Source organism: Epinephelus lanceolatus, chromosome 21 (genome assembly GCF_041903045.1).
Source record: "Epinephelus lanceolatus isolate andai-2023 chromosome 21, ASM4190304v1, whole genome shotgun sequence".
Taxonomy (NCBI): domain Eukaryota; kingdom Metazoa; phylum Chordata; class Actinopteri; order Perciformes; family Serranidae; genus Epinephelus; species Epinephelus lanceolatus.
In genome coordinates, this window is record NC_135754.1 from 22,647,116 (window position 1) to 22,667,867 (window position 20,752).

The following is a 20,752-nucleotide window of genomic DNA, read 5'->3' on the forward strand; positions in this document are numbered from 1 at the left end:
AGTCTATCATTGTCCTGTATTTGTTGCAGAGCTGTGTAACATTTATTTGCCTCTTCTCTTGGCCAGTTCACACTTGAAAAAGAGACTCTAACGTTAGTCTCAATGTGTGTGTGTGTGTGTGTGTGTGTGTGTGTGTCAGAGTTACAGACTTGTAAATATCAATTTAGACCCCCCTAAAGCAGTGTTTCTCAAAATTCTAAATTTCAAGGTCTATCCTTAACTCTGACAGTGTACAAATGGAACCAAATGGACCCCAGTGGGTCCATTTGGTTCCATTTGTACACTGTCAGAGTTACAGACCTTGTAAGGGTCAATTTAGACCCCCCTAAAGGAACTCACAGAGTCCCTGGAATCCACTTTGAGAACCACTGTAAAACTAGCATTAGGAGGCCACAGTGCAGGGAGAGCCGCTGGCATGGAGGTGAGGACATCAGTCTTAAGGTATAAATCGACGTTAAAACAGGCCAAATCGATGTTAAAAAAGGCCAAATTTTTTCCGAACGCATCATGACACTAAAGTCTCACTCTTGTCATTTTCTGAAACTTGACAGCCCTGTAGAGTACTTCATTTGATATCCATAATGTGAATGGAATGGCATGAAGTAAAACCATATAGCCATTTTGGTGGCATTTTGGTATGCTTAACTGCCAGCCCTGTTAAATACTCTGCACTCGACTTCACCACACTACACACTGTATGGGTTGAAGCTGCTGCTGTGGGAGTGTGAGCTTAAACACCAGAGACAGTTGTGAGAGCCCCCCCGTACATACACAGTGACAGGGCTAACAATTAGCGTCACACAGCTAACATTACCTAATGTTGAGCCATTTTAGATTGAATTTGTTGGGACCACTTAATGGCTCTGAGTCAGGTGTTAGCCACTGCTGCTGTGTTAGCTTGCGCTAACTTGGCAGATGTTGAGAGTGGCTCTGGAGCCAGCAGCAACAGAAAGTTTGCTGATCCAACAGGGAAAAGGGATGGTCCGGATCAGACCCTTAGCAAAAAGAATCTAATGCAGATATCATTTGACTGGAGACGTATTAATACTACTTGGTACTGGGATATTCTGGTCAATACCTAAAGGTACTGGGTAACAATAAGGCCTAAGTCCTGTTCAGGACAGCACATCCAAAGTGTAACCTTAGTCTATCTCCACTATGTCAAAGCCAGTTTTGGATGGTATCCTAAAAAAAACAATTACGTGAGCTGATTATTTTCCTGTGAAGTCTAGCATGATATCATGTATGTAGCCATCATGGGTATATTTAAGACTCCTTTCACAGGTTAAAAAATCACACTCACAAATCTTTTCCTACAGACACTTAGAAGTGTGACACCTCTGTTTACTCCGTGAAAGCCGACAGGAAAAATATGATCACACTAATAGCATCATGTTGGTTAAAACACCCGTCTAAAGGGAAAGCTCAAAGGCTGCATGGGTGAAAGAAACATCACTACTCAACTTAAATCTTACAAACCTCACTGCAGCTCACCTAATCATGCACACATCTTGACAGTGTATTGCATGAATCCTAATAGAGAGCACTTGAATTTGTAGTCAACATTTTGGGGCAATGTCATGTCTCCTGGCAGCTGCATATTTCAGCAGGTTTTGCATTTTCTGCTTGATTTTCGAGGCACGTCACCGGATTTGGGAGCACAGTATTTTCATTCACGTCAGCATTTCAGCAAATACCAAAACGTGAATGCGTTTTGCTGACACAGTGTGTAGTTTGTGTGTGTGTGCATGTGTGTGTGTGTGTGTATCTTAAATCGAAGCATTTGAGCCATTTTCTGTAACAATTGACCTCAATAGTTTGTCACTATTCCAAAGAGGGATTAATTCTGAAGAAAAAAGAAAACGTCCTCAGTCAGCTGCTGTTCGTGTGTGGGAGCCAGCAGGAGGTAGAAATACTGCAAAGCCAACTTCATGCATGTCAAAAGTTAGAAACGGTCCTGGCTGTTACACATCCAGGAAGCCGTTTTTCAGTCACCATTGCACATTTCATCACAGTTTCTGCAGACAGCAGGGTTCAGACAGAGGCAGAGCCACAGGCTAACAACTCCCGTTTGAAGGACATGGAAGGAGTATCAGTGCCAGTGTCCTCGAGAGTCCGCTCCCCAATGGTGGCAACACAGAAAAAAACATGGCTTCAACACAACAAATTGTCATTTTGCCTCAGAGTGCAGGATCTTATTTAGACTACATGTACACTACAAGCAAGTGGGGCCCAAATCTGATTTTTTTTTGCTCTCATGTGACACAGAACTAGTGTGGACACAGAAATAGATCAGATCTGGACCACTTTCATATGTGATCCTAAATCCAATACAAACTAGATCACTGGCCATGCTACCACTGTGAGAATGGTTCTATTGGAATTAATGTGTGTTTTATTTCACTGCACAGGAGCAGATCACGCACCATACTGTGTCGGAGTGGTCTATTAGATTAAATTGAATTAAATCAAATCAAATTTATTTATGAAGCACATTAAAAAAAAAAAAACAGGGCTGACCAAAGTGCTGTACAGTAAAATAATATAAATGAAATATCATAAAATTGAGAGAAATAAAAACCCAAAAACATGCAAAAATAAACAAGTAAAAAATACACAGAATAGTGAGAGCTGAAAATAAAATATGAAAGATAAAACAGAAACCTTAAGGACAAAAAGTAGACTGAAAACGCAATTTATTTTTATTGTAGTGGGCTACCAAAAGTTAAATTTGTATTTGTAATATTAATAATTCATCTAATAAAAAAGAGGGATGCATGATATTGGATTTTTTGCCTATATTGCGAATATGTAACTCAACTGACCAATAACTAATACAGACGTCAATATACATTTTTTCCCCACCTTATCTTAGTGATCATCGAGTCTCTTCTGTAGTGGAATTAACATCATATTATGCATGAATACTCAAATCACGATGGCCCAGCAGCAGATGGAGACATGAAATACAATACTTTTCAATGTATGAAATATTCATTCATTGTGCAAAATAAGAAGAGGCATGCTGGTTGATTCTGATGGTTCATTTTAAAAGCCAATATCGGCTGATATCAATGACGTGCCAATATTATCATGCATCCCTAACAAAAAATCAATACGTGGCATCTGTGTATTGGTGCAATATTGTCATGTAAAATATCCTGATACTATGCTGTATCGCTTTTCTCCCCCACCCATACCCATTATCCCGAAAATAAATGCCCATAGCTCTGGAGGGCCATTTCTCCTAAAATATCTTACACGCACTCCCGAACAGAAACACATGGATAATCATCACGCATCATCAGACATTCCTACTATGGCGATCATTTAGGAGCTTACACTGCTATGTCATTCCTTTTCCTCCCAAATGCCTGTTATGCCAATGAGACGTTTTTATTGTTGTTCCAATGTGCATGTGACGCTATTGACTGCATGTGAGGCGTTTCAGGGTAGAGATCCGTTCACACCAATGGCAGAAACAAGTCTCTTCAAACATGAACGTGCACAGTCTGGGCTGAAAGATCGGATCTGTGAAAATAATCAGAATTGACCATTAAGCCCTGTAATGTGAGCGTAGCCTCAGACTGACTGTTTTGCTGTTAAACTGGATAGCCTTCCTTCATATGACACCTAGGACATGGGACTTTGTCAGGTGCAAATGAAAACTGTGTGTGAAACAAAACTGTGATACAGCCGGTGGCACTCTTTACCTGTCTAAACATTGTATAGAATCACATCACATGATATTCTTCCTGGAGCTGTAATGTGCTCATGACAATCTGCCTGTTGTTTGTAACGGAGTACAATGTTAGGCCTGATTGTGACCATGAAAAATAGGTCACTAATTACATCATTACAGCATTCATCCTTGATGGAGCATAAATATCCACAGCAAACACAACGTAGATCTATAAAAAAAGGTCATGATGTCACTCAAACAATCTTCAAGGCACGGTGAATATCCGTATCAAACTTCATGACAATCTGAACAGACGTTGTGGAAACATCGTCCTCTGGACTGACAGTAACAATCCCTCCATGTGCACTATTAAAATGTCAGATTGTGGGGTTTGTGGTGGAAACTGAACCTCGAAGAAGGAAAAAATTAACAGAACCAAATCGAGGAGATTAGCTATTAGGTTTGATACATTGTGATGACAGGATTGCTGCCACAATAACAAACAGCAAGACTCAAAGAATGTAATCTTGGTATCCACAGTATAAAGCACAGTGTGGGGGATGTCTAACAGCTCCCTCACACAGATTCAGTACAATATGTGCCAACTCATACACAGACAATTTAAAGAAATATGTGAATCGCAATACATTATACAGTCTCCTGGCTGCTGACACAACACAGCGCCTCAGACATCTTTAACCTTGAGCTGATGCGGATGATTATTTAGAGTTCAGTTTATCCTCCCTCCTGTTTCTGACTTCATGCTGTGTAGGCTCATGGTTTTTTTTTACCAGTTTATTCAATTCAAAACTGAAGCTGCACATCACAACACCACGAAGAAGAGGGCAAAGGCCACGATGAGTATGTTAAGCAGTCTGTTACATGCATGGAAAGCACTTACTGTGTGGTCAGACACAAAGGCAGCGTGATGTCCCCTCTCTAAATTCAGGTTTTTGTGTTTCCATGAACACAGCGCAGGTGGAAATCTTCATGAGTTCTGCTTTGGAATTAGAGGTGGGGGGCGGTCAGTTATTAGTCAATCCACTGTACAGATCAGATCGATGGATGAGAGGAAAAGCTGCTGTAGAGGCGAGTGAATGCAAACTTTTAGACCCAGCACAGTTAAGTTTCAACTTTAGCCCGTTTTACACTGCCAGATTTTTGGCAAATATTGGGCCGTTTTGCTGGCAAGCTGCGAGCGTTTATACACACAGAGCTGGACTGGCGAGTTGATCCAAGGTGCCCAATTTTCTGCCTCATAGGGTAGTCATATTGGCAGAACCCTTTTAGTTTATAAAGACCGAGGTGGCCTGCCGCAACGGGAGGGGCTGTTGAAGACTTGTGGGAGGAGCTGTTGATGACGCCGTATGTGCGAGCCACTGGCGGTGGATAAACAGGAAACAGCTGATAGCAGGAATTAGCCAGCAGCTAGTAGCAAGAGGGAAACACAAACCTGACAGACACTGTAAAGATGAGCAACTGGGGAGACAAGGAATTGCGCGCCCCGCCTTGTCCTCACAAGGCCATTAACCGTCAGATGACGTGGACGGTGAAGAACGGGCCGATTTACAAGAGAATCGCCAAAGGACTGACCAGCCATGGCTCCCCTCCCACGTCACTGTTTACGTCACATGCTGAGCTACACGTTTTGTTACTTGCTCACGCTCCCTATTGCCCTGAAAAAGGCACATTCTGTATAAACAAAAGTAGGTAGGCGGCATTATGCCGCACTCCCCGATTTTGTTTTTATACTGCCAATGCTGAAAGAAGACTGATTGGGCTTTCTTGCAAATTTGCACAATTCCTATCTAAAAAGGGCTTTTGTTTCTGCTGCTCTGTCTGTGCCCAGAGTACGCTTTGCTCTCTGAGAGTCTGGTGCAATGAATAACCAAATGGTATATATATTCCAATAGCACTCCTAATTTGAGATGCACGATAATATCAGCACATCATCTGTATCAGCCGATATTCGCTATAAAATGAATTATGGAAATCTGCCAACATGCTGATGATATCGGTACATCATCTGTATTGGCCAATATCAGCTTTAAATTGAACTATCGGAATCGTCCAAAACAAGCATTTGATTTCATGTCTCCATCTGCTGGTGGGCCATTTCGATAAGAGTATGCATGCATAATATGATGTTAATTTCACTACAGAAGAGACTTGATGATCACTAAAATTAGGTGGGAAAAAAGTGCCTATATCGATATCGGTATTGGTTATTGGCCAGATAAGTTGTTATATATTGGTATATTGGAATGGATATTGTCAAAAAATCCAATATTGTGTATTGCTACTCCTAATGAATAGTCCAGCTCTAAAAATCTAAAATCTGTACATGTTGGCGGATGTTGTTTTCTTGGCGGACTGCCACAGATAAATCAATGTGTGGTAGAGCCTCAAGTCAACAAAAGACGCTAGTGGATGGTGCAGTAGTCAAATTCACGTAAATGAAACAATGTAAAGAAAAATTCTCTATCACTTCCTGTATGAACATACATTAACATTAATAAAGCCATCGACTTGGTTGATGAGGTGTTGAGCTGTACAGCAGCTACTTCACAGGTGCTTCTCTGTTATTGCGTCATGTTGCAAAATCTTTTAATTGCTGCTCAGGGTTTAATCCTGCGAAACGGGATTCCTGGGAATATTCATCCAAACTATTTCCCCTTTCTTCCCAACTTAAATCCTTTCGCTGAAGCATACACTGAAAACAATGTGCAACTTGTTTAATTTCTGTTGAGCGACACTTTTGATGGAAAGTATTGAGCATCCTTCCATGAATCAGGCTTAAAGCAGTCAGATCTAAAACCCATAGGTTTATGTATATTTCTCTTTGCTGCATTTAGTGTTTATTGAAATATGACCAGTATGATACGCTGTGACTGCAGCTAAAGTTACCTTAATAACAAGTCAGTTTCCAGGGACTCCTATGGAAAGCGTGCGTCTGCTCCTGGGACAGAAAATGTCTAATTTTCGAGAAATATATGAATCCCTTCTGCTTGTACTGCACCTTACCCAGACTCTTAAAGCTCATTTAATTAGCAGGTCTGAGGTCACAGAGTCAGATCTGATGAAAACAAGTTTAATCAGTTTGCCCAGTCATAATTCTTCTCCAGCATTTTCCTGAAGTCCACAGTAAGCTGTCTCTACTCATCTACTCTACAGGTCCATCCCAACTCTGTAATGTGTTGGCAAATGTCTCCCAGACCTTAAAGGACCCCCTTGTACCCTTTCGCTTCAGTGTCCTCCCTACGTGTCCAACAGACAGTCCCACATGTCCTCCACAGACCCCTGACATCACCCTGTCACAGTCCTGGTTACCAGATATCTTGAGGCTGCATGAGCTCTTTGGCAAATCCAAAAAAATCCAAAAAAATAACAGAAATCCATGGCATGTGTCTAAACCATTAAAATGACTTAATGTAGTTGGTCTTGGCATGCAGCTCCACTCCCAGGGCACATTTGGAAAAAAAATTTGCTCTCATTTTGATGCATGATGTGAGTCACTCTAAGCCTCTACATGTACAACTACAAGTTTGATTTAACTTTCAAGAAGAAAATCGTTGCATAAATCTTTATCTTTTGCCAGCTTTTGATGTTTTTTAACTCACTGTCCAACAGCTTATTACAGATTCACATTAAACTCAAAGCTCATGATCATTCAAGTATGAGATGTGCACCACATCAAATTAACTGTACAGATCCAAATCAGAAAATTAAGAAAACATTTTCTCATTATCATGAAACTGATGTGAGGGACATCATCAATTATAAATATAAAGAGACCAACTAATCATGCCCATCAATGTGACGTCTTCTATACATTAGAGCTGCACAGTTAATTGAAAAATTACTAACATCACAATCTAGCCAAGTGCAATATCAAAATCCCGGTGCTGGAGTTTTTTAAAGGTTAAATGTGACACAATATACAATTATAAAAAAGCATTGTGGTGCTACAGAGTGGCTCCGGCCTGCAAATCATATTCCAGACTTAAAGGAACATGCTTGTTTGGTACAGACCCCAGCAAAAATCACATCACCATTTCCTTTCCTCTTTTTCAGTGATGATTAAAAGTAGAAATTACCATTCACACTAAAACCATGACTCATATCCCAATAATTGTAATATGAACTTTTTGCATATCAATTCATACAGACATACATACATTCCCTTTTAAGGCCGACGTCACAATGAAGTCAGGCAAAACACGACTCTTCACCACAGGGCTGTAGGCTACATAGGAGTCTTAAAAAGTTGTCTTGTTGTGTTACTGGGAGCCAGAATAGAAGGAGTCATGACTCAAAACTTAAATTTTATCACAAACCAGCTGCCACTGGCCGTCAACAGAAACAAAGTCACCTATGGTTGTCGGAGGACTGTCGAAGTACTGGACGGAGGCGATAATCAAAAATGCTCACATGTGCAGCGCACACTTCATATCGTATTGTATACATAGTTTAGCATCGCGCTGGTTCCCGGAAGAGAAAGTGAAGGTGATTTTTGCATTGCGTTTTGGATTATGTCAGAAAATAAGCTCTGTGGCTAACACAAGTTTATGATAATTACAGGTTTTGTTCAGCGAGATAATCTTCACATATGAACACCTTTCATACCGCATTTGAAGCTTAAATGCAAACGCCAGAAGTAAAAAGCTAACGTTAGGCTTTAACGGACTACATGACTACTCTGGGTCCATGTCATTGGTTCGACAGCCCATTGGTTTGGCATCCCATTAGTCCGACTGTCCGCGGTGCTGAACGGCTTGCGGCGGGCGTATGGTGCGCCGCGACCGGCTTGAGGCGGAGCAGGCTCACGGCTTATGTGTTTGTCACTTTCTTTTTCATTTTAACCCACACCATGATCTTTTCCTGACTCTAACCAAGTGTTTTTGTGCCTAAACCTAACCAGACCTTAACCACAGCAACATGATGATTTCGGAACGGACTTCGGAACAATGAGTTTAATATGGTTGGAACAATGGGATGTTGAACCAATGGGCTGTCGAACCAATGGGCAGTTCCTGACTACTCCACGGTCGCATGACTCTTGACGTCACCGCCACTAAGCTTTCAACTGATGGCCGCTTTATTTTAAAAACATTGTATAATGGGGAAATCGGACTGTTTAAGCTAAATAAGAAGCTGTAATGGCGGACTGCCAGCACTCTCGCCTGTTCGGGGGTGATGACGTTTACTGTCCCCGACAGGGTTTGTAGTCATATTGAGCAACTTGTTAGCAACCGCCTTTTTTAAGACACGTAAAAGCTTCAAAATTCACAAGTAGGGTATTTACTGACGTGTTTTATGTCGTAGAACAAAACCTGAAACTCGCTTAAGCTTTTGTTAACCACAGACCTTATTTGAGGCATTTTACCAAAATCCCATTCAAAAAACATATTGACTTTTAGACGAGAGAACCGGAAGCGCTAAAAGCGCTAACGGAGTTCCGGGTTTACTGGCACACTCTATCCACTCTGTCCACTAATGTGGGGACAGAACTCAGAGCCACACCAGTTGGAGATGAAATTAAAAATGCCTTTTGTAACCCTTTTAGATCACTTTAAACATATATTGTGCATCTATCTAACAATATACGTAAAAGTACTTCCAAAAAATCTATTTCTTATTATTCTTATGTCAAAATCCAATCATGTTTTCTTCTTTGAAAATATGTGTGCTCATGAAAACTAGCTTCAAGAATAATATCATCATTCACCCATCAATCAATCTGCAACCTCTAGCTACACAGAGCTAAGATAAGGTTAGCAGAGGGTTAAACCAAAAGTTAGCTGCTTGGCTAGCATAAGTCCGTAGTGTGCTTGCTCTATGGGCCCCACACCGCAAAAGATCCAGGAAATTTTAATACAGCAGAAATAGAGATTTTTTTGTTTCATGTGCCAGTGAGCAACTTCCATAGATTTGAACAGGGCCCCGCCTCCAACAATATATCCAGTTCTCTTTACACTAAATACTCTCAAAATGCCATTTTATCTGGACTTCTTAATTATTTTTTAATGGGATTAGATTTAGATTAAGGTCAGGGTTTGGGTTTAAGTTCAGCAGATGGCACATGGTTTAGATAGGAGTGACCATTCAGGGCATGTAAATCAAAGTAATGTCCGTGTGTGTGTGTGTGTGTGTGTGTGTGCACTCCCACAGTCATTATCAGTCAGTCTAATCAGACTCCCACCGTCAGCACAATGACTGATTGGGGTTGTCAGACTCTGTTGGCAGGGTTGAGGTAACGGAGGGCACGTTTTGTTGTAACGCACACAAATTACAGATGGTGATGACAGGATGCCACATTTATTCAGACAGTGTGTGTACTGCATTGAAATGAGCTCCTGAAAATCAAAAGAATTTGGGAAATGAGCATGATGTGCTCAGATGCAAATACAGTGTAAATGCTTTATCCTCTAAGTGACGGAAATATGTTTCCCTACCATGAAAGTATGTTGTGACAGAGACATAATGACCAGGAATCTAGTTTTACATATAAAGATGACAGAGGAAAATAAATGTGTTATAGACAGACTCACTGTGACATTGCGTTAACAACAATAACTTCTGCGTAGACAACTAGAAATCAATTTAAAATGCAGAGATATGTGAAATCAGCAAACTTGTTTATTTCTTTCTAAAAAAAATTCTAATAAAAAAGATGTTTAGTGATTTAACATAAATTAGATTTTTTTAAAGATGTGAGAAAATTACTACGTCTGAACTTGATTCCTCACTGACGACAGAGCTTCTTTCAGATACTGCTGTGGCACAAATAAATTAAAACGCTCTCACCGACACGAGGCACCGAGTCAAAGTACAGTAGACTAATTAAATTTGTTCTCTGTGATAATCTGCACTATCAGTATTGCAATTAAAACCATACTGCGCCATACTTATTACCCCACGATTAGAATAATGAGTCATTAACACTGCTGGATGGTGAATTTGAGCCCCGACGGGAAAATTAATGGTCCCATCTAAACTGACTCATAAACTTCAGTCACGTCAAACATTTTGAAAAACTTCTACATAACACAACAAGGAAATAAAGACGTGCTCCATCTACCTCTCTCCATCCCCGCAGAACACAGATTAATGTCTCACAGCGAATATGATGGGTCATAATATCGCACTTGCTAATGTTAGAGGTTCCCAATAAAGTAAAGTTCAGTCGTGCAGTGGAAGGTTTTATTTTTCTTACTGCATCAGAGAACTGTTTTGTTGTTACAGCTAGTTTTTGTACTTTGTCACACAGACACTTTATTATGCATAACTATCAAATAAAATCGAATAAGATGATCACTTCACCCTTACATACTGTTCATATTTTATCTCTGCAGTGAGGGTCAGTTTCACCACGGCCCAAGAATCTCCTCATAACAAGTGTCTACACCAAAGTTTGAACCACAGATCTTTTTTTAGAATGAATAAATAGCTTATTTGACATGAATAAATGGCTGATCAATCCTTAATTAATGTTTCAAAGAGCAGAAAGATTGTATTTTTTAAGTTTCACCCCTTTATATAAAAAACTCCTATCATGCAATATCATGTCCTAAAACACCCAAGACATGACATTAAACAGTAATAGGGTTGGGTCAGTTCTCGGTAATACCAGTTCGGTTCGGTACTCCGTCTTGGAGCGGGGTTTTTTTTTTTTTTTTTTGAGACCGACCAGACTGCATACTCGGGCGGAACGTACGTGGAGCGGACTCCGCGGAGGTCTGCCTGGTAAAAGTGGACGTCCGCAAGCCCTGTGCGCGCAAAGCACGACCGCGCAGACTCCGCTCCGTGCAGCAGTGTCACACAAAAGACTGTTCGGCATGTATTTTTCACATCGCAGGGATTTTTCACGGACATTTTACATGGAGTTCGAGTCTGTGGGCACCTGTGTCTGCCTCTTCGCCAAGCGCACAGCGAGCAGGAGAGAGAGAGGGGTGGGGGTGGGGCGGGGCTAGCCTGGAGTTTGTTTAATAGTGATGGGGAGTCGATAATGGCAGACAATTTAGTCTCAAAGAAATCAAAGAATGCACCACTATGGCAGGCAACCCTTGTTTGCAATGACTGAGTAAGCTGCAAAATTTATTTGTAAGGAATAAAAGAAACAACTTGTTACTGTCACTCTGTTGTCCTAAAGTCATTTTTTTATCAATTTTTTTTATCAGTCAATTGCGCCTCCAAGTGGCGAAAAATACAGTATTACCGACTTGATGTAGTCTTTTACAAAAACCGGACCATTCTTTTTTTTCTCATACCGACCCAACCTTAAACTGTAATGATATATTTTATTGAAACTGAAAATGGCAAGAAAAGTCTAGAACTGTGGGGTTTATTCTATAACCATTTATAACTATTACAATCCTCATATCTACTATCGAATTATAACTACAAACAAAAAAACGCTTGAACGTAAAACTCTATTAGGAGCTGCGCCTTGTCAAAATAAATCAAAAGCTTTTTGACTGGACCTTGTAGGAAGGAAGTGGCCACGCCCATTCATTTCCAGGGCTGGTACCTGCAGTTATTCCACAGGCTAGTTAATAACATGTCGGCCAGGAAATCCAAAGTGTGGGATCATTTTGAGAAGGTGAAGGACGAACCCAAGGTGATATGTAAACTCATCTTCATTGGTCGACTACAAACATGACGTATCATCTGAAACATGGAAGTAGCTACATGCCCATTAGCCACTTAGCACAATCATTACTGCTTTGCCGACAGCGTCGTTAACAGGCGGCTCGCTCAGTGTGTGACGTGCACTTGTAGATAAAATATAGGCCTATATTAATGAAGGTTCATTAGTATGGTTTTGTATTTCTCTGTAATGTAGCACAGTGTTAACAATGTTACTGGTACTATTCTTTCTCACACCTTCAACTCAAACCACTGTGTTGCCCCGCCCACAATATATCATCTAATAATTACATTAATATCATAAACATGCAGGCAACTAGTTGACTAATGGCCCTAAATGATGACTACTGGTCGACTAGGAAAATTCTTAGTCGGGGGCAGCCCTAGCGTGCGCCATATGTGATTATGCCTTTGCTCTTCCACGATTCCACCTAAGGCTGGGTGATATGGCCTGTAAGTATAGTGATATTTTTAGGCTATAACGATTCACCTCAGTGCTGTTGATCACGGGGATTAATTCAGTTTGAGCTGAAAACTAACTAACAGCTCTTCAGTTCATACATTAATAATATTTGCAAGTTGCACTGGTGCTCCATGGTCGCAAAATGCAACTACATGGTTGCGGTCTGAAGCCCTACAGACACAAAAACACACACCTCTACTATTCACACCCAGGAGAGAAGGATCTGGATGGGCAGGGACATGTTTGTGACATATCATATGTTGAGTCTTTTTTTAATTTTTTATGTCCGTGAGAGTCGTTGAAGAGAACGCAGAAGCTAGTCTCATGCCGGTAGCTTATAAAAATGATGTGACAATTTATAGGCTACTCAGTGTTTGCAAAAATTGTTGTTTACATCCCATGTGGAACACGCCGCAATTCATCAAGTAAAAACGATATATTGCCCCTTCTTAAATCCCCCATGATGTTTCAAAGACCAACAGGTGCCTGTCTTGGTGTGAATCTGGGCAAATGTGGTGGGAACTCAGGTAGTTCTCGTGATAATGTCAAAGTCCAACTTGAACTTTGTCACTACTGTTGCATAAAAAATACACACAGATGTGGCATCTACATTTTCAACATTCCCTAAAACCACCATTTTCTGAGACGCCCAATGGAGTAGACGTGTGGTTAGACAGCGCTGTATATAATCATTTCAAAATTCAAACACATATTTTTTTGTACGTTCCAACCTAAATTTTACACATAATGCCTCCTAAACCTTTCACCAAGAGGAATGAGAAAACTGCACCGAAAGAAAAAACACTGGACGAGTGTTTGAGAGAGGGGAAGGATTGACATGCTAGCTAAAATCCATGAGGCAAGACTTGCAACGATGGAGACTGGCTCCACAGCGACATCAAAGGAACCCTCGTCATCAGACCTGCTTCTTGCCATCACACACTTAGACAAACCATCAGTTACCTTGACTCGACTCACACTGGTGGATGTAAAATCCATTTCAATAGAAACAACAGTGCGGTGGGTCACTGTAGGAAAGGGCATGACTTCTGGCTAGAGTAATGACATTTAAGGTGTTTTTACTGCTGTTAAATGTCAAAACAGGTCAAATCTGACCTGCATAACACAGCTTCATGATCTGCTGCAGTTGGTTATTTCAAGCTGATCACACAACTGACATTTGTTGCAAATTTACAGCATTTCTGTGGTGTTTTTAACCTCTGACATATAGTAAATAATTTGTGTGTGTGTAGGTGGGAGAATGCATCGCAGCGTTTTATTATGAAAATGCTCAGCATGGCTTTGCACAAGCATAAATAGGATTTTAGTTGAGTGTAGACTTTTGTTTCACGGCCTGTAAAATGGAATTGAGAGGTTAGATGTCACAACTCAACCCAGCCTGTGTTGCACTTAATTACATATTCATTTTTTATCACAACCCACTTCCTGTATTTCTTTTTTATAATAAATATGTTGACATTTTCCAGCATTTGTTAGCTGACAGTAGAGGGCAACAGAAAAGATGTAGGAGGGGGAACGGGAGGTTGATGACTCAACTCAAAACTAAAAGAGACAAAGTGCCCCAAAGCACTGGAATAAATTATTTTACAATGTCAGAGCGAGTGTATTTCTTAATGTTATTAAAAAAATGACTTTTAAAACATGAGGCTTTCATCATTTTTACCTATTTTATTGTTCTGTGTTGTGTCTTAAAAAACTGTTTTACCTATTTCTACTAAAGGTTTATGCTTTCATCATCTTGTGCCTCACTGTATTAGCTTTACTGCCTCAATTAGCAGTTTCATGTTGTACTGTATAATAGAGTATTTTGATCTTGTGTTTTTTAAAAGAGCTAAATAAATATTTTTCCCCAGCCAGAACCAACCATGTGGCAATCACACTGAATGCCTACCAAACACTTGAGGACTTTGAACACGCTATGAAAGGACCTTTAGAAGACTAAAGTCACCCTCTCACATCTGGAGACAATGTGAGTTTTTAGTACCACACTGTTGGATTTTGCAAACACATGGGGATTTTGCAGGGTCACTATTTGCAAGACTATAACTAGATTTCCTTTTAAAATTATTTCCCATCCTGCTCCTGGTGGAAAATAGTATGCCAAACTCCCTTTAGAAAAGTAGTCTGCAAAAACACATACATCTAGAAACACTAGATAAAAGGGTTTTATATGTTGATAATATTCTTGTCAATTCGGCATCAATATACTTAATAAAAATAACCGTATTTGCATCCATCCATCCATCCATCCATTTTCTAACCGCTTATCCTCTTGAGGGTTGCGGGGGGGCTGGAGCCTATCCCAGCTGACATTGGGTGAGAGGCAGTGTACACCCTGCACAGGTCACCAGACTATCACAGGGCTGACACATAGAGACAGACAACCATTCACGCTCACATTCACACCTACGGGCAATTTAGAGTAACAAATTAACCTGCATGTCTTTGGACTGTGGGAGGACCCCGGAGTACCTGGAGAAAACCCACACTGACACGGGGAGAACATGCAAACTCTGAACAGAAGGGCTCCCTAACCCTGGGTTCGAACCAGGAACCCTCTTGCTGTGACTCTTGTTCACTCCACAACTCCACCAGTTTCTCCCCCTTTTCCACATTTGAAGAGAACCCAGACTTGTTCACGTTCTTGTGCCTCCCAGAGTTCCCTACATGTTTACGGTCTACCTGGTTTGCTGCTGCTTGTTTGGTGCTGGAGAAAGTATAGCTATTGGTCGTTGCCATTGTTCACATCATTGAACTTCACTATTTGCATGAGCCAAGACTAAAAACATGACGATAATATCTGACGTCTAATCGGAACGTCAAGATAAGAAAAAGCATGTCTTAAAACAGCTCGGACTGAGTTTTATGACCACTTTACACCAAAGGATTGAGATGTCAGGTGCGCGCACCAACCGAAGTAAAACCCCCATGATTTTATTCAAATATTGGAAATTGTCTGCAACAGTGAAATTGCTTGAAAAGTTGTTTGGTACGAGGCCAGCATTAGGCATCTTACACCACTAGATGCAGCTAATTTCCAATTGTGGTGCAATTGCGCACACTGAACACGTAATTACCAAAACCAGTCACTGTGTCGTACTGTGGGTGACAGTGATTTGCATCACTGAATATGTGTCATGTGGTATTATGCACAGAAACAGGGCTCCTAATGTGCACTATTGTGGTCCTGGTGTGTTGTATTATGAAGGTTTTATGCAGTGTACTGAGGCAAAGCACTGGCAACACTGCCTCTGTAACTCCTCCAGATTCTGCTGTGCTACATTTCATTTTATGTCAACTACTTTCCAGCAAGAGACGTATGGAAAGATATAAATCTCAAAGCTGAGAAATATGCTCTTTATTCTAGGATTTTTACACATCTTTACGTGTCTTGCGTGTTACACTGAACAGAGAATGAGATTTATATACATAAGCTGTCACTGCAGGATCAAAACGGAGCTCTTGGCGAGGGGTGGAGGGTTGGGGACAGCTGCAGCATGGCCACCAGGCAAAACTCTACAGTTATCTCCTCTCCAACTGTTTCCCCTTGATCTCTCTAATCTGCCATTTAAAGAAGACAGCATCCAGAGCTGCCACACAGACACTTCTTAGTTTTTCTATCCAGGCACACACGGCACGGTGTGTATGTGTCCATACTGGAGGGTATCACAAAATGCAAATGTATATACATTATTTCACCCTGTGCTTTATGTTGCTTCTATAAGATGAAAAAAGGCCCTTCTTTCTCATCCTCACCACATGAAGACTGTAGGAAATTAAAAACACAGGCATATCTAGGGCTGCAGCTATCGATTGTTTTCATTACCGATTAATCTGCTGATTATTTTCTTGATTTATTAATCAATTGTTTGTCTATAAAATGTCCAAAAAATGGTGAAAGCTGCCCATCACAAGATGCCAGAGTGACATGTTTATGTTCCTTGTTTTATCTAATCAATAGTTCAAAACCCAAATATTATCAATTTAAAGGGAAAGTTCACTCCAAAATCAAAAATACATATCTTCCTTTTACCCATAGTGCTATTTAGAAATCCAAATTGTTTTGGTGTGAGCTGCTGAGTGTTAGAGATGTCTGCCTTTTCTCAAATATAATGGAACTAGATGGCACTCAGTTTGTAGTGCTCAACGCGCCACAATAAACATTTGAAAACCTCAACAGCAATGTCTCTTTCCAGAAATCATGACCCAGTTATTCAAGATAATCCACAGACCTTGTTGTGAGCAGTTTCATGTTGGAACTATTTTTCTTCATAGCCAACTACACTCATAAACTGTATCACCACACAGAAGGAAGTGTGCATCTACCGCTAGCTCACCTAGCACCACTGAGCTAGCTAACGTTACAGCTCAGCTGAGGAGGACGCCATTAATGTTTACATCCCGTGGTGTCATGAGCCTCTTGTGCATGAGTAGATGCACACTTCCTTCTGCACAGTGATAGGGTTGGCGGGTGCAGTTCAGTAGAAAGAAAATAAAACTCAAACAAGGTCTGTGGATTAGCTTGAGTAACCAGTTCATGATCAGTGGAAAGAGACATTGGTACCAGAAGTTCAGTGCCGCCTAGTTTAGGTTTGAGAAGCTCCCCTGGTTACAATAATGTAGAAAAACAACAGAATGCAAAATTATTGCCCAAAAAAAAAAAAAAAAAGCTGAAAAAAGAGAGATGCCCATAGATATAAATATCCATAGACTGGAGTAAGAAATGAGGATAACAGAGATATAGGCCTACTGCCTTTGTGATAGAGGGATGATTGCTCACCGTGGTAGGAGTTTAGGTGAGGCAGCTCTTTGTGGAATGAGTCAATGGCAGACTTGCGTACTCTGTTGGTTGGTGAGTTTAAAAATGGGAACAGAAATCAGCAGTGTTGCCATCTTTAGTCCCGACTTGTTTATCACATATCTTACAAATCACTTCATGTTCTCTGGCTCTCTTTTTTTGTTTGGTTTAAAACCAAAGAATCATCAAATAGGTGCACTTGCATTCGTTTTGCTAATGAGAGTGGACATCTGTCCTGCTGCACTTCAAGGCAACTCGGCAATAATGTAGCTGCCACGCTGTTGTTTTGTGTGAATGCAGTGTAGCACAATGTGGTGAAGCACAGAGACAGCAAGAGAAAAAGAGAGACTGTTCTGTTATTGTGGATACTGGCTAGGATCTTTGTGGTTGCCAACCAATACGGTGTTGAGGGATAATCTCGTCATATTTCCCAAGCCAAGTATCAATATAGGAGCAGACATCTCTATGGCCGATATCTCAAACAGTTTGAAACTGAAACCAAAAAAAAATCTAGCTTGATAAACAGCACTACAGGCAGGAGGAAAATATGTATTTTGGATTTGGGGGTGAACTTTCCCTCTAAAGTGAAATAAAACCACGTCCACATACGACGTGCAAGGTACCCTGGGTGCGATGGTTGTTGACGAAGATACACTTCCGTTTTCACAGGAAATTTCAGTCTCTTTCAAAATAAACCCACTATGTCAGTACAACACCGCAAAGTGTTGCAGGTTTACGCAACTAAAGGAAGTAGTTAGGTTGAGGAAAAAAGAACAGGGTTTGGCTTTAGAATCTTATGGGACGCGACCACCACTCTCTTGGGTGAAAGTCGGTGTTTGTTGGACCCATCCACCACCACTCCCACCCTCCCCACTCGGACTTTCACCGTCTTAACTTTCGTCCTTGCCCTGCTGGGTTACCCCCTGTCGTTAAACTATAACGTCAGCCGGCTGTGTATCATTCTGACGCTAAAGAACGGCCTTTTCTTTGATAGAATACCTTTATTGTCATTACACATAGTGCAAGGAAATTAAAGTCACTGCCGCAAGTCAGTGCCAAGCATCGGATTTCGACGACTTCGGAGTGAGACCGGCAGGTAAATGCAGAAAATTCTCACATGTAAGAAGCTCCCACCACTTTCAACATTTTTGCTTGAAAAGTGGCTGAATGATAAATTGATCATCAAAGTAGATTATGATTAATCATTTCATCTCTACATATATCCATCTCGTCGTGTTTACTCTTTCAATTGAATCCATTTATCTAGAGGTCAAACTATGAAGTGTATACTGGTAAACTGGTAGCTATGGATCTTCCTCTGTTTCCTTAATGTAGTCATTATTATCATTATTATTGTTAATAATCTGTCTACGTGTACCACTGTACTAACGTGTGCTGGTAACATTAAAGAGTTTAACTTGCCAAAACTAAAGTGGTTATAAATTTAAAAACCCTAAATGCAATCAGCGTTTTGCTCCCTTAGCTGAAAAAACATAAACACAAATGACTAAAAAATCCCCACACTGCCTTTATCTTTAACAGGCTCCAATTATGCGAGCTAATCTGGGCATATTTCCCTCGGGAGGCAAAGACATAATTGCCAGCAATCTGCGCAGTGATATCAGCGCTGTTCTTGTGTGGCTTTAAAATGACTTGACACATCTGGGAGCGACAGTGTTGTATTGGTCTGAACTCCACACTTGGCTTCATCAAAAGGGGTCAATTAGAAAAACAAACAGGCGAGGGACTCATTTTGGATGCAGAGCAACTGAAAGAGGGCAGATGGTGGGCAGGAGACTGAGCCTGCCCTTGAGCAATGATGTGAAGTCATTGTTGTTTGACAGGGGAGTACTCACGCGCATTTAGGCAGATGGATTCCACGGAAAAACAACACATCTCAAGACAAATAAAACCTCAGCTACTTGCGAGGGTATTGCATTCCCATAAATAGGTGAGACATACTGTAAGAGTAAACAAACGGTCTTACCGAACAGCATCTCCACGTGTTTGTGATTCCTCTGCTTGCCACTCTTTTCTGTGTTTGACTCAGGCGTCTCCTGCCAGTTTATCTCCCATCAGAGAAGTTCAACAAAAGCCAACAAAGTGCCTCCTCGCAGATAACCTTCTCTCTGTGTCTATCTTTCCTCCACTTTGGCTCTCTGACTGAGGTGGAATCCTTTCTCGGTCAGCGACACATCTTGGCTGTGATCCAAAGTGCCGCGGCTAAAGAATGATACATATGTGCTTCAATTAAAAGCCCCTCGCTCTGCTGATCACACTGCCCTTTACGAGGCGAGGGAGAGAAAGAGCGAGGCGGACTGAGAAGCGGAGAAGGAAAAAGAAGCTGAGAGTGTGATAGTCTGAAGAGCAAGTGTGTATTCTTCTGCGTGCATGAGTATGTAAGAGGGAGCGTGTGAGTGAGGAGGAGAGGGAGAGAGCTGGCAGAGGACTGGCTATCAACAACATGAACATCCCACCTCGCTCCCCCTTCTTCTTCTCCTTCTTCCCAGCACCATTTTCTATTCAGAGTTCACACCTGCCTGCTCCCTTAAGGACATTCAAATGTAATTTCCTTCCTGGAATTACTTGACAACAATAGGCATCATTTATCTGCTTCTATTCTGTTAAGATAAAAGCAGCTGTTCTTCATTGTTCCCCCACGTTATCAACATCGTAGGCACAAAGAGGAAACATTTATCAGCTTTCAGTCCACATCCAGATGATTCACCCTATATGTTTATGTCAAGCACTGCGGTCTGGTGTTTGCGATGATTGATTACAAGGTCCTATTTGATTAGAATACATAATTCCCACTCTCCTGTTTACATTTCCAATAGGTTGAGCATGCAGAGGTTTCAATCAAAACACCCGAGTCACTCATGCAGCACAAAGTCATTATTTTTTCCGCCACCACTTCAGTGTGACTGATATAATCACTATTATAATTAAACTGCAGCCCAAGTAAGCGGTGGAGTAATATTTAAATTAAGTGTTTGTTCCACAGTTTTCTACATAAAACCTCAGTCTTGTGCTCTGAAGCTTAACCCTCTACTGCACGTCATTTCTTTAGGCCACAGACAGTCCCTTCAGGGTTTTGCGACGCAAATTCAGCCAATCCTTCTGGAACCTTGTAATTTTG

At 41.0% G+C, this 20,752-nt stretch overlaps 1 protein-coding gene across 3 annotated transcripts in view; it reads right to left on the bottom strand.

The window, feature by feature from the left end:
• LOC117259098 (zinc finger protein 385B-like) overlaps positions 1-20,752 on the bottom strand; it is a 136,175-nt gene that overhangs the window by 42,925 nt on the left and 72,498 nt on the right. Inside the window, exon 1 of one of the 3 annotated variants that reach the window (XM_033630322.2) lies at positions 19,601-20,030. The exons of the other annotated variants lie outside the window; for them this stretch is intronic. Coding sequence (XP_033486213.1) covers positions 19,601-19,610 — 10 coding nt within the window. The 5' untranslated portion in view covers positions 19,611-20,030. Of the gene's footprint in view, positions 1-19,600; positions 20,031-20,752 lie in introns of those variants that run through there. 3 annotated transcript variants of the gene reach the window in all.